The following is a 13357-nucleotide window of genomic DNA, read 5'->3' as shown; positions in this document are numbered from 1 at the left end:
CAGCTTTGATCACAGAAATAAATTACATTTTACAGTATATTCACATAGAAAACAGCTATTTTAAATTGTAATAATATTTCACAGTATTACTGCTTTTGCTGTATTTTGGATCAAATAAATGCAGGCTTGGTGAGCAGAAGACATTTAAAAAAACATAAAAAATCTTACTGTTCAAAACGTTTTGACTGGAAGTGTACATATATATATATATATATAAATTTTTTTTAATATAAAATATAAAATACGTATAAAATGTATATATAAAAATATACGAAAGCCACACACCTGTCTATATAAGACCTTACAGCTCACAGTGCATGTCAGAGCAAATGAGAATCATGAGGTCAAAGGAATTGCCTGAAGAGCTCAGAGACAGAATTGTGGCAAGGCACAGATCTGGCCAAGGTTACAGAAAAATTTCTGCTGCACTTAAGGTTCCTAAGAGCACGGTGGCCTCCATAATCCTTAAATGGAAGACGTTTGGGACGGCCAGAACCCTTCCTAGAGCTGGCCGTCCGGCCAAACTGAGCTATCGGGGGAGAAGAGCCTTGGTGAGAGAGGTAAAGAAGAACCCAAAGATCACTGTGGCTGAGCTCCAGAGATGCAGTCGGGAGATGGGAGAAAGTTGTAGAAAGTCAACCATCACTGCAGCCCTCCACCAGTCGGGGCTTTATGGCAGAGTGGCCCGACGGAAGCCTCTCCTCAGTGGAAGACACATGAAAGCCCGCATGGAGTTTGCTAAAAAAACACCTGAAGGACTCCAAGATGGTGAGAAATAAGATTCTCTGGTCTGATGAGACCAAGATAGAACTTTTTGGCCTTAATTCTAAGCGGTATGTGTGGAGAAAACCAGGCACCTGTCCAATACAGTCCCAACAGTGAAGCATGGTGGTGGCAGCATCATGCTGTGGGGGTGTTTTTCAGCTGCAGGGACAGGACGACTGGTTGCAATCGAGGGAAAGATGAATGCGGCCAAGTACAGGGATATCCTGGGCGAAAACCTTCTCCAGAGTGCTCAGGACCTCAGACTGGAACTAAGGTTTACCTTCCAACAAGACAATGACCCTAAGCACACAGCTAAAATAACGAAGGAGTGGCTTCACAACAACTCTGTGACTGTTCTTGAATGGCCCGGCCAGAGCCCTGACTTAAACCCAATTGAGCATCTCTGGAGAGACCTAAAAATGGCTGTCCACCAACGTTTACCGTCCAACCTGACAGAACTGGAGAGGATTTGCAAGGAGGAATGGCAGAGGATCCCCAAATCCATGTGTGAAAAACTTGTTGCATCTTTCCTAAAAAGACTCATGGCTGTATTAGATCAAATGGGTGCTTCTACTAAATACTGAGCATTTTTCAGTTTTTCTTTTTTAATAAATCTGCAAAGATGTCAACAATTCTGTGTTTTTCTGTCAGGGGGGGGTGCTGTGTGTACATTAATGAGGAAAAAAAATTTACTTAAATGATTTTAGCAAATGGCTGCAATATAACAAAGAGTGAAAAATTTAAGGGGGTCTGAATACTTTCCGTACCCACTGTATATATATATACACACACACACATATATGCAATATTTGAAATTGATTAAAAAAAGATGTGAAGTATCATTGACAATATACTGCATATTTTGCCAAATGTAGTAGATAATGAGTGTATTGGATGCATGCAGCACAGATGCAGTATGGGTAATATGAGTAGTCTGCCATATATCAGACACACCCTGAGATGATGATGCTCCAGTACCTTGACCACGTGTGGGCTGCTGGAGGTCTCTGGTTCTTTGATGGCTTTCTGTTCTTCTCCTGCGCTGGATGTGCTTAAAGAGACAGCGTTTCCGCCGCTGACCGCTTCCTCCGGGTTCACCTCGCTCTTTGAGCTCGTCTTCTCGCCCGTCTTATACGGCAGATCCATGCGGAACGTGACTCTCGTGGAGGCGCAGTAGTCCTCAAAGCCATACACGTACCTGCAGGAGGTTCAGCATCACAGATTACCACATCCAATAACCAGATTCATGGTGTCGTCTTATGGTATCAGATGGTAATAATATGGTCAACTAGCGTTAATTTTGTCAGCAAATTTTGATTTAGTTTTAGTCATAGTCTTTTGACTAAAATGCCATTTAGTTTCAGTCATATTTTAGTCATCTGAATTGTTTTTAGTTTTAGTCGACTAAATATCAAAATATTTTAGTCGACTAAATCTACAGTAAATATAGTCGGCTAAAATCTAATGGTTTTAGTTACAGTGCATTTATTAAGCATTTCTCTAAAATTTCCAAACTCATTATATAGGTTTGATTTTAAGGTTTTATTATCATGATAGACACTGATTTAACTGCGGTGACACACAACATGCCTTTATGTTAAAATTAAATAAAACCACTTCTCATAAAGAACAAGAACATGGTCTTAATACCAATGGTTATATAGGCTAATTATGCATTCTTTATAGCAAATTACGTGCAGCAAGTGTATGTTAGCTTATGTCCCGCCGGTTCATATGTACGCATCTAACCTCCGAGCCACGCAGCAGATTCGTTCTGAATGAATCTCTTCCCAAATCGTCCCTCCCTAACATTTTCGTCTTGTTTTTAATCGTTGACGAAAATGTCAATAGATTTACATCATAGTTTTTGTCATTCAAAAAGAGTTTTAGTTCGTTATCGTCTGTGAAAAAAAATGTCATTCGAAATTTAAATTAGTCAACGAAATTAACACTGTGGTCAACTTATCATCACTGCACCATTAAACACCTAACTGCTAACAGCTGTGTCAATAATAACTCAACCAGAATGCAAATTGAGCAATTTGGTTAAAAATTATAAGCTAAAATGAGCATGAAACTTTGAACTGCTGCTGGTGCTATAGGCTTTGAGAGGGGCAGCGTTGTTTTAGTATTATTTATATACCATTGCAGTTTTTATTAATATTTTGAAATGGCTTTTACTTTTATACTTTCAGTTTTCATTTGAATTTGTTACATTTAGTAATTTACTTTTGCACTTTTGTCATTTTTACTATTAGTAATGTTAGTATTTAGGTTTAATTCATTTTTTTATTTTTTTTAATTATTTTATTTTTTCCTTTTTTATATTTGTAATTTTAATATTTTTCGTATTATTTTATTTTTTATAATTTTTATTATTATCAGTTTTAGTTTTTATTTTATGTATTGTTAGTAATTAGTGCTTCAACTTAATCGAAATGAAAATTATATATGTTGCCTTGGCAAATAACTAAACTTAAGTTTTTCATCAAATATTTAGATTTAGGGTTTTTTTGTTTGTTTTTTATTTTATACTTTTTAAACAGTATATATATTTTTACAATTTTTACTATTATCAGTTGTAGTTTTTATTTTACGTCTATTTAGTAATTAGTGCTTCAATTTGAACATATTTGTATTTATATTTTTATAATATGTTTTATTATTTTATTTTTATTATTATCAGTTTTTTAAGTGCTTCTTAAACTAAACAAAAATTATAAATGTTGCCTTGGCAAATAACTGAACTGAAGGTTTTCATCTAATATTTACAGCTTTAATTGAATTAATAAAACTGTTTTAATAGTAGTACACAACAACGATCACTCTGGATAGAAGACGTGTGGCACTTTTTGCAACAGCTCTGCGCTAACAGACAGAACAGATGCATTCAGTGTTTGTTCTTTGCAAGCTTTTTTACAATAACTAAGAGCAGCTCGCGGTTTGCTGTCGCTGTCATTGTCTCTCTGTGAAAGGGGCTGATGAAGGATGTACGTACTTTTTGTAGGCGCATTTGACGTTGTAACCGGCTGCGGAGTTGAGCACGGGGATGCCCAGATCCTGATACACCTGCTTCCAGACAGATCCGCTCTCGATCTGAAACACAGGGAGGAACACGTCGAGTCAAAGCTACTGCAGACTGTGCCAGCGTTCAGCTCTACGGGGAGGATCACAAATAAAACTCACATTGTCAAATCCTCCGAGCTTATGCACCAGCCGGTAGAGTTTAAAAAGATTCAGGTTCCTGTAGCCCAGCACCGGTCGCTTATTGATAGGAGTTCCTGAGCAGAACAGTAAAGAAGCTAGTTAGCTTAAAAGTAAAAAACATTAATGCATCTGGCAGATGCTTTATCAAAAGCGACTTACATTGCATTCAAGATATGCATATCATCATGCATTCCTCTCACCTCCAGTATTTGTTAAGCAAAACTATTAACAAATAATTTTCGGAAAATAAAATTAAATAAAATTAAATAAAATTAAATAAAATTAAATAAAATTAAATAAAATTAAATAAAATTAAATAAAATTAAATTAAATAAAATTAAATAACTGAAAAAAAATTGAAGCACTAAAATTACTAAAACGAGAGATTTTTTTTTTTAAATGACAAAAGCACATAAAATGACTAAAATAAACAAAAATTAAAACAAAAACTGAAAATCTAAAAATAAAAGCAAAATGTTAATAAATACTACAATAGCATTAAAAAATACTAAAATAACACTGCTCACCTCTGTCCTCCATAAATTTGTAAAGCTGCTGTAGGAAGTTGTCTTTCTCTTCTGGGAACGGCTCTACTTCCTCCTGCGTACAGGAAATACAAACACAGAGAGTTGGGTGTCATTCAGAGGCTTTTAAAAAACTAGTTAGCCACACTGCAAGCTACTAACCAAAAGTAGTTACCTACACTGAAGCTATTTAAGGAGACAGTCTCTTCTGCTCACCAAGGCTGCATTTATTTGATCAAAAATATAATAATTCTGAAATATTATTACAATTTAAAATAGCTGTTTTCTATGTGAGTATCTGATAAACTGTAATTTATTTCTGTGATCAAAGCTGTATTTTCAGCATCATTACTCCAGTGTTCAGTGTCACATGATCCTTCAGAAATCATTCTAATATGCTGATTTGCTGCTCAAGAAACATTTCTGATTATTATCAATGTTGAAAACAGTTGTGCTGACAAATATTTTTGTGGAAACTGTGATACAATATTTTGTAACAATATAAAATGCCTTTACTGTGACTTTTGATAAATTTAATGCATCCTTACCAAATAAAAGTATTTAATTCTTAAAAAAAAAAAAATTTAAAAAAAACTTACTGACCCAAACTTTTTAACAGTATTGTATACAATAGAACTAATAACACAAACAAAACAAATCAAATCAAAATAACTGGGCTGAAAAAAAAGGATAATTAACAGGGTCTGATTAATTATTTTGATGCACAACACAAACATAAAATGGTGAGCGAGGGCTCAAAAGATTCAGTTTCTCTTTCAATTAAATGAAGTGATCCACTTAAATGAATCGGACCTTTCAGTGCTTCATTTGCAAGAGAGAGAACAAAGAGCAGCTGATCCCACATGAAAAAATACTATAGTAATTTATAGTAAATACTGTAGTGTTTTTGAACCATACTATAGTAAAGTGTATTATACTGTATATATTATAGTATTTACTATAAATTACTATAGTATTTTTTCATGTGGGATCGTTCGTAAAGCTGCGCACAGCATGAGATGAACATTAGCCATGCAATGTTTGGTTGCTACTTGTTGGAAAAAACAGCTCGTTACAGTACCATTATGAAAACTGTCTGGCTGTGATGTGTTTTCGAGCTGCTCAAAGTCTAAAGGTGATATTTTGTGGTCAACAAATCAAGGTAAGCAAACGGCTGAGTGAAAGCACCTCTATATCAGCACACGTCTACATAAGCATCAGCGCAGATCCTCTAATGCAATCAGATTCAGAGTTTTATGGAAGCTTGTTACTGCCAGGGAATTAAAAAAGAAAAAAAGCAATTGTGACTTTTTATCTTAAAATGCAGACTTTTTCACCTCAGAATCGCAAGTTTACATCTCTTCAATTCTGACCATGAAATATGAAATAAAAAAGGTAATTTTGAGTTTATGTCTCACCATTCTGACTTTCATTCCTCAGAATTCATTGGTTTTTTGTTTGTTTGTTTTTTGTTTCTGCCACAGAGTAAAAAAACAACAACAACAAATTCTGAGTTTATATCTCACAATTGTTTTTTCGTTTATGCCACTAAATATAAAATAAAAAAGGTGATTTCAATCACAATTCTGACTTCTTTGGTTCCTCAGAATTCATTGTTTTTTATTGTTTCCGCCACAGAATAAAAAATAAAAAGGTGATTGTGACTTTTTATCTCAAAGTGACTTTCCCCCTCACAACTGCAGGTTTAGATCTCACAAAAAGTTTTTATTTTACAATTCTTATTTGGAATTGCGAGTTTATATCTTGCAATTCTGACTTTCTTTTCTCAGAATTCATTGTTTCTTTGTTTCTGCCACAGAATAAAAAGGGATTTGCTATTTTTGAACTCAACATTCAGATTTTTTCCTCAGAATTACAAGTTTTTATTTTAGAATTCCGACTTTTTTCTTGCATTTCTGAGTTTACATATCACAATTCTCTCTTTTTTTGTTGTTTCTGGCATGAAATAAATATAAAATGGTAATTTCCAGTTTTTATTTCACTAGTTTTACTCACAACTGCTAGTTTATATCTTTTTCCTCTGAATTCATTCTGATTTTTATTTTTTTGGTTTCCGACACACAATAAAACATAAAAAAGGTTTTTGAATCAGTGTATCATTCGTTCATTTGATTTTTGATTTAATATTGCAAATAGAAAAACGAGAAAATGGTGCCTTTTCGTTTTTCATTTGTTCAAAATAATCGAAAAACAACGATTCGGCTTGATTTTTCGTTTTTGCTTTCAGAGGTAGAAAATTAATTTGTCAGTCTGGTCGTTTGATGAGAAAGAGAAGAAATGTATTTGTAATAAACGCTTTAAGAATCCATACAGCGGAGGACTTTTATTCTCTGTAAGAACTGATCTTTGGTTGACCAATCAGCAGAAAGGGGCGTTTCATTCCCGCTCATGTGTGGAGATCGAATATTTAAGCCGTTTATTGATTTTCTACCTCTGAACGCAAAAACGAAAAATCAAGTCGAATCGTTGTTTTTTTTAAATGTTTTTTTTTTGAAGAAGTGAAAAACATAAAAAGTGCTGTTTTCTCATTTTTCTTTTTTCAATATTAAATCAACAGAACGAATGATACACAGATTTTTTTTTTGCTAATTTTTATCTCAAAATTCCGATTTTCTTTTTTCTCAGAATTCTGAGTTTACATCTTGCAATTCTGTTTTTGTTTCTGCCACGGAATCTACTTTTTTTAGTTTTTACTCACATTTCTGACTTTCCTTCTCAGAACGGCGAGTTTCTATCTCACCTCTTCCTCCTCGCTGCTGGCCTCTTCCTCGTGTTCCTCCTCCTCCTCATCATCCTCACTGCTGGAGCTTTCATCCTTCCCCTCCGTCCTCCACGTGTTGGGCACAGTGCGGTTACGCTGGAAATCCCACGCTGCATCTAACGCTGTGAAACACACAAACAGCGACAATGAGATCACAGTGTGCTCCATGTGACTGGAAATTTTTTCTCTTTTTCATCGGCCCTTCAAACTTTAATTTGAAGCAAAAACATACAAGACATTAGATACAAGACTGTGTACATAATAGGGTTGCAAAGGGGTGGAACATTTCCAGAAACTTTCCAAAAATCCATGGAATATTCTAAAAAATCCTGGAAATTCCAGAAATTTTGGAAACTTTCCAGGATTTTTTTTTTGGAATATTCCAGGGATTTTTGGAAAGTTTCCGAAATTTACTGGAAATTTTCCACCTTTTTGCAACCCTAGTACATAACGCTTTAATGATGTAAAGAAATACAATCCCATGAAGCTTTGCAAATTACAAAATTTAATTGGATAAATGTAAAAATAATTGATTTAAAGATGTTAATTATGTATATAGAAAAAATATATTTTACATTTATTGCAAAATATGTATATTCTGTACACCGGGTCAAAACTGCATTGTTGAGAGTGAGAAAAGAAAAACAAAACAAACAAAAAAACATAAGTTGCATCAGTGTATGAGTGACATTATATTACTACATTCAGAAATAACAAAGTGCAATGTAAATAAAACCAAAACATTATAAACATGTATTTCAGTTTCCCTTCAATTTTTCAAATTCCAGAACACAACATGAATGAAAAATGTAAGTATAAAACAAACATAAATTAAAGTGGCATTCATTATAAACAACATTTACTATAAATGGCAAGCCTAAACAAATTAATTTAAAGCCAAACTGAAAGCAGCGGCGTGTGGGAAATGCGTTACACGAATAAACTTCTAAATGTGTGTGTTCAGCATGTGTTTTGTGTGCTTTATGCTAACTTCATTATATAAGTCGCTTTGCAATATAAGCAACAGCACATTTCAGATGATAAAATAAAATATTATTACCGGTTTTGTTAATATTTTGAATTTTATTGTTGTATTTTCTGTTTTCATTTTAAATTTACTTAAAGTTTTGGTCATTTTTGAGTTTTGTTTTGTTTTTCATTTTTATTAGTTTTAATTTTTAAATATGTTTTTTATTTATAAATATTAATAGTTTTTAAAATATTTATATATTTTTAATTTGTAGTTTTATTTGATTTAGTTTTAGCTATTTTAATACTTTAATACTAATGTTGCCTTGGCAACTTATGTATATATATATATATTCAAGTAATGGAAATGTTTTGTTTTCTTTATGGTTTATAGTTTATAATTATACCCCTGCCCTGAATACACACTGACCCATGCGTCACACTTGTTCTCACCTGGTTTGAGTCCTGCGTCCGCTTTAGGAGCTTTCTCTTCATTCAGCTCTCGAATGTCTTTCCGCAAAACTGTGTAACTATAAGACAAAATACAACACTGTCAGCAGTGATTCATTACATACGAGAGAACACATAATAAATCACCGTCATCTCCGAGTTAATTACTGCTCATATTTCAACACACTGCCGTATGAAACAGCATTCTGACTTTACAATCCATTACGAGTACCATTGAGTATCTACGGAATTTTCTTATTGCATTTAACTGTATAATATGCTTGCAAAGACATGAATGTGACAGTTTAAGAATTTATTCCAGACATCCACATCAAATCAGCATCATCACACTGCTTCCAGAGGGACTTCTTTAAAAATGCACCGAATTTACCAACAAAACCTTTATTCTGGGAAAACAGCGGTTATGTAATCAAGCAACAGGCCATTTCTCAGCACCAGATATGAAGATCGGCTCTTTTTGTTCAGGCAAACAACCAATCAGTAAGTCTATCATCCCTTTAAAAGTATTTGGACACCTAAAAATCACAGTTGAAATATCTACACGTCATTTATTACTGTATCTGTGCTGAAACTCTGCAGATGTTTTCTCAGTGCTTTAAATCAGCTGCTGTTTTGCTGGTTTTTAGTGGATATATGAAGTCACAGATGTCCTGAAGTGTCCAAACACCTTTATTGAGGTCATTATTAGCTAGCAGACATGCCTCTGTTCATTAATATATTTATAAATCTACATGGGGCAGAGATGTCATGACTGTGCCAGACACTAGAGGGAGCAGTGAAGATGAGCGCTTGCACGAGTACAGAAACCCATTCACAAGCCTTTCATTGTTAAATGATGTCTATGCGCTACAGTACAAGAGATTAATACTTTTATTCAGCAAGGACGCATTACATCGATCAAAAGTGACAGTGAAGACATTTATAATGTTACAAAAGATTTCTATTTCAAATAAATGCTGTTCTTTTGAGCTTTCTATTCATCTGTAAATCATGAAAAATAAAATGCATCACGGTTTTCACAAAAATATCGGGCAGCACAACCGTTTTCAACATTGATAATAATCAGAAATGTTTCTTGAGCAGCAAATCAGCATATTAGAATGATTTCTGAAGATCATGTGACACTGAAAATTCAGCTTTGATCACAGAAATAAATAACATTTTAATATAAATTCACTTAGAAAACAGTTATTTTAAATTGCAATAATATTTCACAATTTTACTGAATTTTTAATCAAATAAATGAATCCTTGGTGAGCAAAACAGACTTCAAAAACAAAAAGAAATCCCCAAACCCCAAACTTTTGAACAGTAGTGTAACAGTAGACTATATTTGTGAGCCTGGAGAACAAAAGCAGTCTTAATTCGCTGGGGTATATTTGTAGCAATAGCCAACAATACATTGTATGGGTCAAAATTATTGATTTTTCTTTTATGCCAAAAATCATTAGGATATTAAGTAAAGATCATGTTCCATGAAGATATTTTGTACATTACCTACCATAAATATATCAAAACTTAATTTTTGGTTAGTAATATGCATTGCTAAGAACTTCATTTGGACAACTTTAAAGATGATTTTCTCAATATTTGGATTTTTTTGCACCCTCAGATTCCAGATTTTCAAATTGTTGTATCTCGGCCAAATATTGTCAATAGAAAGCTTATTTATTCAGCTTTCAGATGATGTATAAATCTCAATTTCGAGAAATTGACCCTTATGACTGGTTTTGTGGTCCAGGGTCACATATAAGGTTTTGTGAGATTTTCATACATGAAGCTTGAGATTTTATTATCTGTGTTTGTTAAATAATGCACGACTTTTACAGCTGCTCATTAAAAAGAGAAACTCTAATACGCCATATTAAACGTTTGCATGCAACGCAAACAAAAATCCCACAGAAATGCATTGAAGGAGGAACTAAGCAACCTGTATAACGGCGGTTCTCACAGGTTTCATCTTTCAGGAGGTTAATCTGAGATGGGTGTTTAACTACAATATTCTCCGTCTCTCCCTACTTTAGCATTCTGCTTTCTGTTTAAAGGATGTTGTGTAAAAACACAGCTATATAAAGCACACGTGACGTTTTCATAGCTTGACTTTTCTGCACCTCAAGAGCTAAAAGCAGAAGCACAGACAGAAATAACTTCATTTGAAAGTTACTCACAATTTTCCATCTTTGAAGGAGCGAACAAAAACGTTGTCTTTCTTCAATGTCACATCTTCGTGACAGTCTGGAGAGATGACCTTTAGACAAGGAAGAGAAACAGAGGATGGATGAGCACGTCAATGAGGGTTCAGCACAGAAAACTGCTAAATGACTAAATGTAAATGTAAAACATCATTTGATGTCGTTTTAGTCACCAAGTCATTTGTCTCCATTTGCAAAGAAAAGTTTCACACCTGAAGAAATTAATGCTAGACAAACTTCAAAATATTTCATTTATTATTATTATATGCAAATGTATTACCTTTTCCAGTTGTTTGTACCAATTAAGTTATAAGGAATAGTTCATATTTAATGACAGAAGTCTCTTCTGCTCACCAAGGCTACATTTATTTGACTAAAAATACAGTAAAAACAGTAAAATTGTGAAATATTATTACAATAAAAAAAAACAATTTTCTATGTGAATATATTTTAAAATGTATTTTATTTCTGTGATCAAAGCTGAATTTTCAGCATCTTTAACTCCAGTCTTCAGTGTCACATGATCCTTGAGAAGTAAGCAAAGGCTGCTGAAAATTCAGCTTTGCATCACAGGAATAAATTACATTTGAAAATATATTCACATAGAAAAGAGTTATTTTACATTATAATAATATTTCACAAAAATAATGCACGACTTTTACAGCTGCTCATTAAAAAGAGAAACTCTAATACGCCATATTAAACGTTTGCATGCAACGCAAACAAAAATCCCACAGAAATGCATTGAAGGAGGAACTAAGCAACCTGTATAACGGCGGTTCTCACAGGTTTCATCTTTCAGGAGGTTAATCTGAGATGGGTGTTTAACTACAATATTCTCCGTCTCTCCCTACTTTAGCATTCTGCTTTCTGTTTAAAGGATGTTGTGTAAAAACACAGCTATATAAAGCACACGTGACGTTTTCATAGCTTGACTTTTCTGCACCTCAAGAGCTAAAAGCAGAAGCACAGACAGAAATAACTTCATTTGAAAGTTACTCACAATTTTCCATCTTTGAAGGAGCGAACAAAAACGTTGTCTTTCTTCAATGTCACATCTTCGTGACAGTCTGGAGAGATGACCTTTAGACAAGGAAGAGAAACAGAGGATGGATGAGCACGTCAATGAGGGTTCAGCACAGAAAACTGCTAAATGACTAAATGTAAATGTAAAACATCATTTGATGTCGTTTTAGTCACCAAGTCATTTGTCTCCATTTGCAAAGAAAAGTTTCACACCTGAAGAAATTAATGCTAGACAAACTTCAAAATATTTCATTTATTATTATTATATGCAAATGTATTACCTTTTCCAGTTGTTTGTACCAATTAAGTTATAAGGAATAGTTCATATTTAATGACAGAAGTCTCTTCTGCTCACCAAGGCTACATTTATTTGACTAAAAATACAGTAAAAACAGTAAAATTGTGAAATATTATTACAATAAAAAAAAACAATTTTCTATGTGAATATATTTTAAAATGTATTTTATTTCTGTGATCAAAGCTGAATTTTCAGCATCTTTAACTCCAGTCTTCAGTGTCACATGATCCTTGAGAAGTAAGCAAAGGCTGCTGAAAATTCAGCTTTGCATCACAGGAATAAATTACATTTGAAAATATATTCACATAGAAAAGAGTTATTTTACATTATAATAATATTTCACAATTTTTGATCAAATAAATACAGCCTTGGTGAGCAGAAGAGACTTCTGGTAAAAACATTAAAAGCATCATAATTAATCCAAAATTTTGAAATGACTGATACACCCCCGTCTTTCAGCAGAAGTCACCTTTGACCTCAGTTGAGCAGCAGGATGGGCGTCACCAAACCCCTGGAACACATGTCACGGCCGTTCATTTGCTTTGTTTTCTCTCTGAATGCTGTGCTTCTGCCCAGAGCCGTGAGGAGGAGCCAGAGAGCGACGCAAAACACTACGCCAACAACAACAACTCACACAGAGCTAGCAGGGATATTTAAAGGGACAGCGTCTGGTTCGCCGTGACTCTGAATCATCAACTACTGCATGCAAACGAGGGACGGACAGAGCGTCTGTTAGCAGTGAGGACAGACGCCGCGCAACACATGCTAATTCAGGAAGGAACATGTAGTTTAATACCGCAGGAAGAATCTCTCCTGATCATGAGGTTTAAAGCTGAAGCATGTCATTTTCTGTATGTTATAATAGTGTTTGGGGCGTCAGGTTAATGAGTCACTGTAAGTCAGTCGCTGGTAGTTTGATGTCCTGAAAAGGGAAATACCATGACGCTTTTAACACTCTGATCTGCTTCTGCCTCAGTTAATGACGTGAGCTCTGGATGGGACTATATGGATGGCCTAGTTAAAAATATAATTTAGCTTAAACAGGCATGGAAAATACTACTACTATGACTACTAATAATATATTTTATTATATAATTTTATTATAAAGTCAAATTCAATATTA

General features: G+C 34.0%; 1 protein-coding gene across 1 annotated transcript in view; it reads right to left on the bottom strand.

Annotated features, from left to right (window-relative positions):
* Positions 1 to 13357, bottom strand: part of LOC107728306 (AT-rich interactive domain-containing protein 4B-like) — a 74883-nt gene that overhangs the window by 29377 nt on the left and 32149 nt on the right. The window contains exons 10-16 of the mRNA XM_016538432.1: positions 11914 to 11993; positions 8701 to 8777; positions 7258 to 7400; positions 4500 to 4572; positions 3952 to 4046; positions 3764 to 3861; positions 1744 to 1963 (exon numbers count right to left, since the gene is read on the bottom strand). Of these exons, the coding sequence (XP_016393918.1) occupies positions 1744 to 1963; positions 3764 to 3861; positions 3952 to 4046; positions 4500 to 4572; positions 7258 to 7400; positions 8701 to 8777; positions 11914 to 11993 (786 nt within the window). The remainder of the gene's footprint in view (positions 1 to 1743; positions 1964 to 3763; positions 3862 to 3951; positions 4047 to 4499; positions 4573 to 7257; positions 7401 to 8700; positions 8778 to 11913; positions 11994 to 13357) is intronic.

The sequence above is a fragment of the Sinocyclocheilus rhinocerous genome, unplaced genomic scaffold (genome assembly GCF_001515625.1).
Source record: "Sinocyclocheilus rhinocerous isolate Xijiao unplaced genomic scaffold, SAMN03320098_v1.1 scaffold247, whole genome shotgun sequence".
Lineage (NCBI taxonomy): Eukaryota > Metazoa > Chordata > Actinopteri > Cypriniformes > Cyprinidae > Sinocyclocheilus > Sinocyclocheilus rhinocerous.
This window is presented reverse-complemented; position numbering and strand designations above follow the sequence as displayed.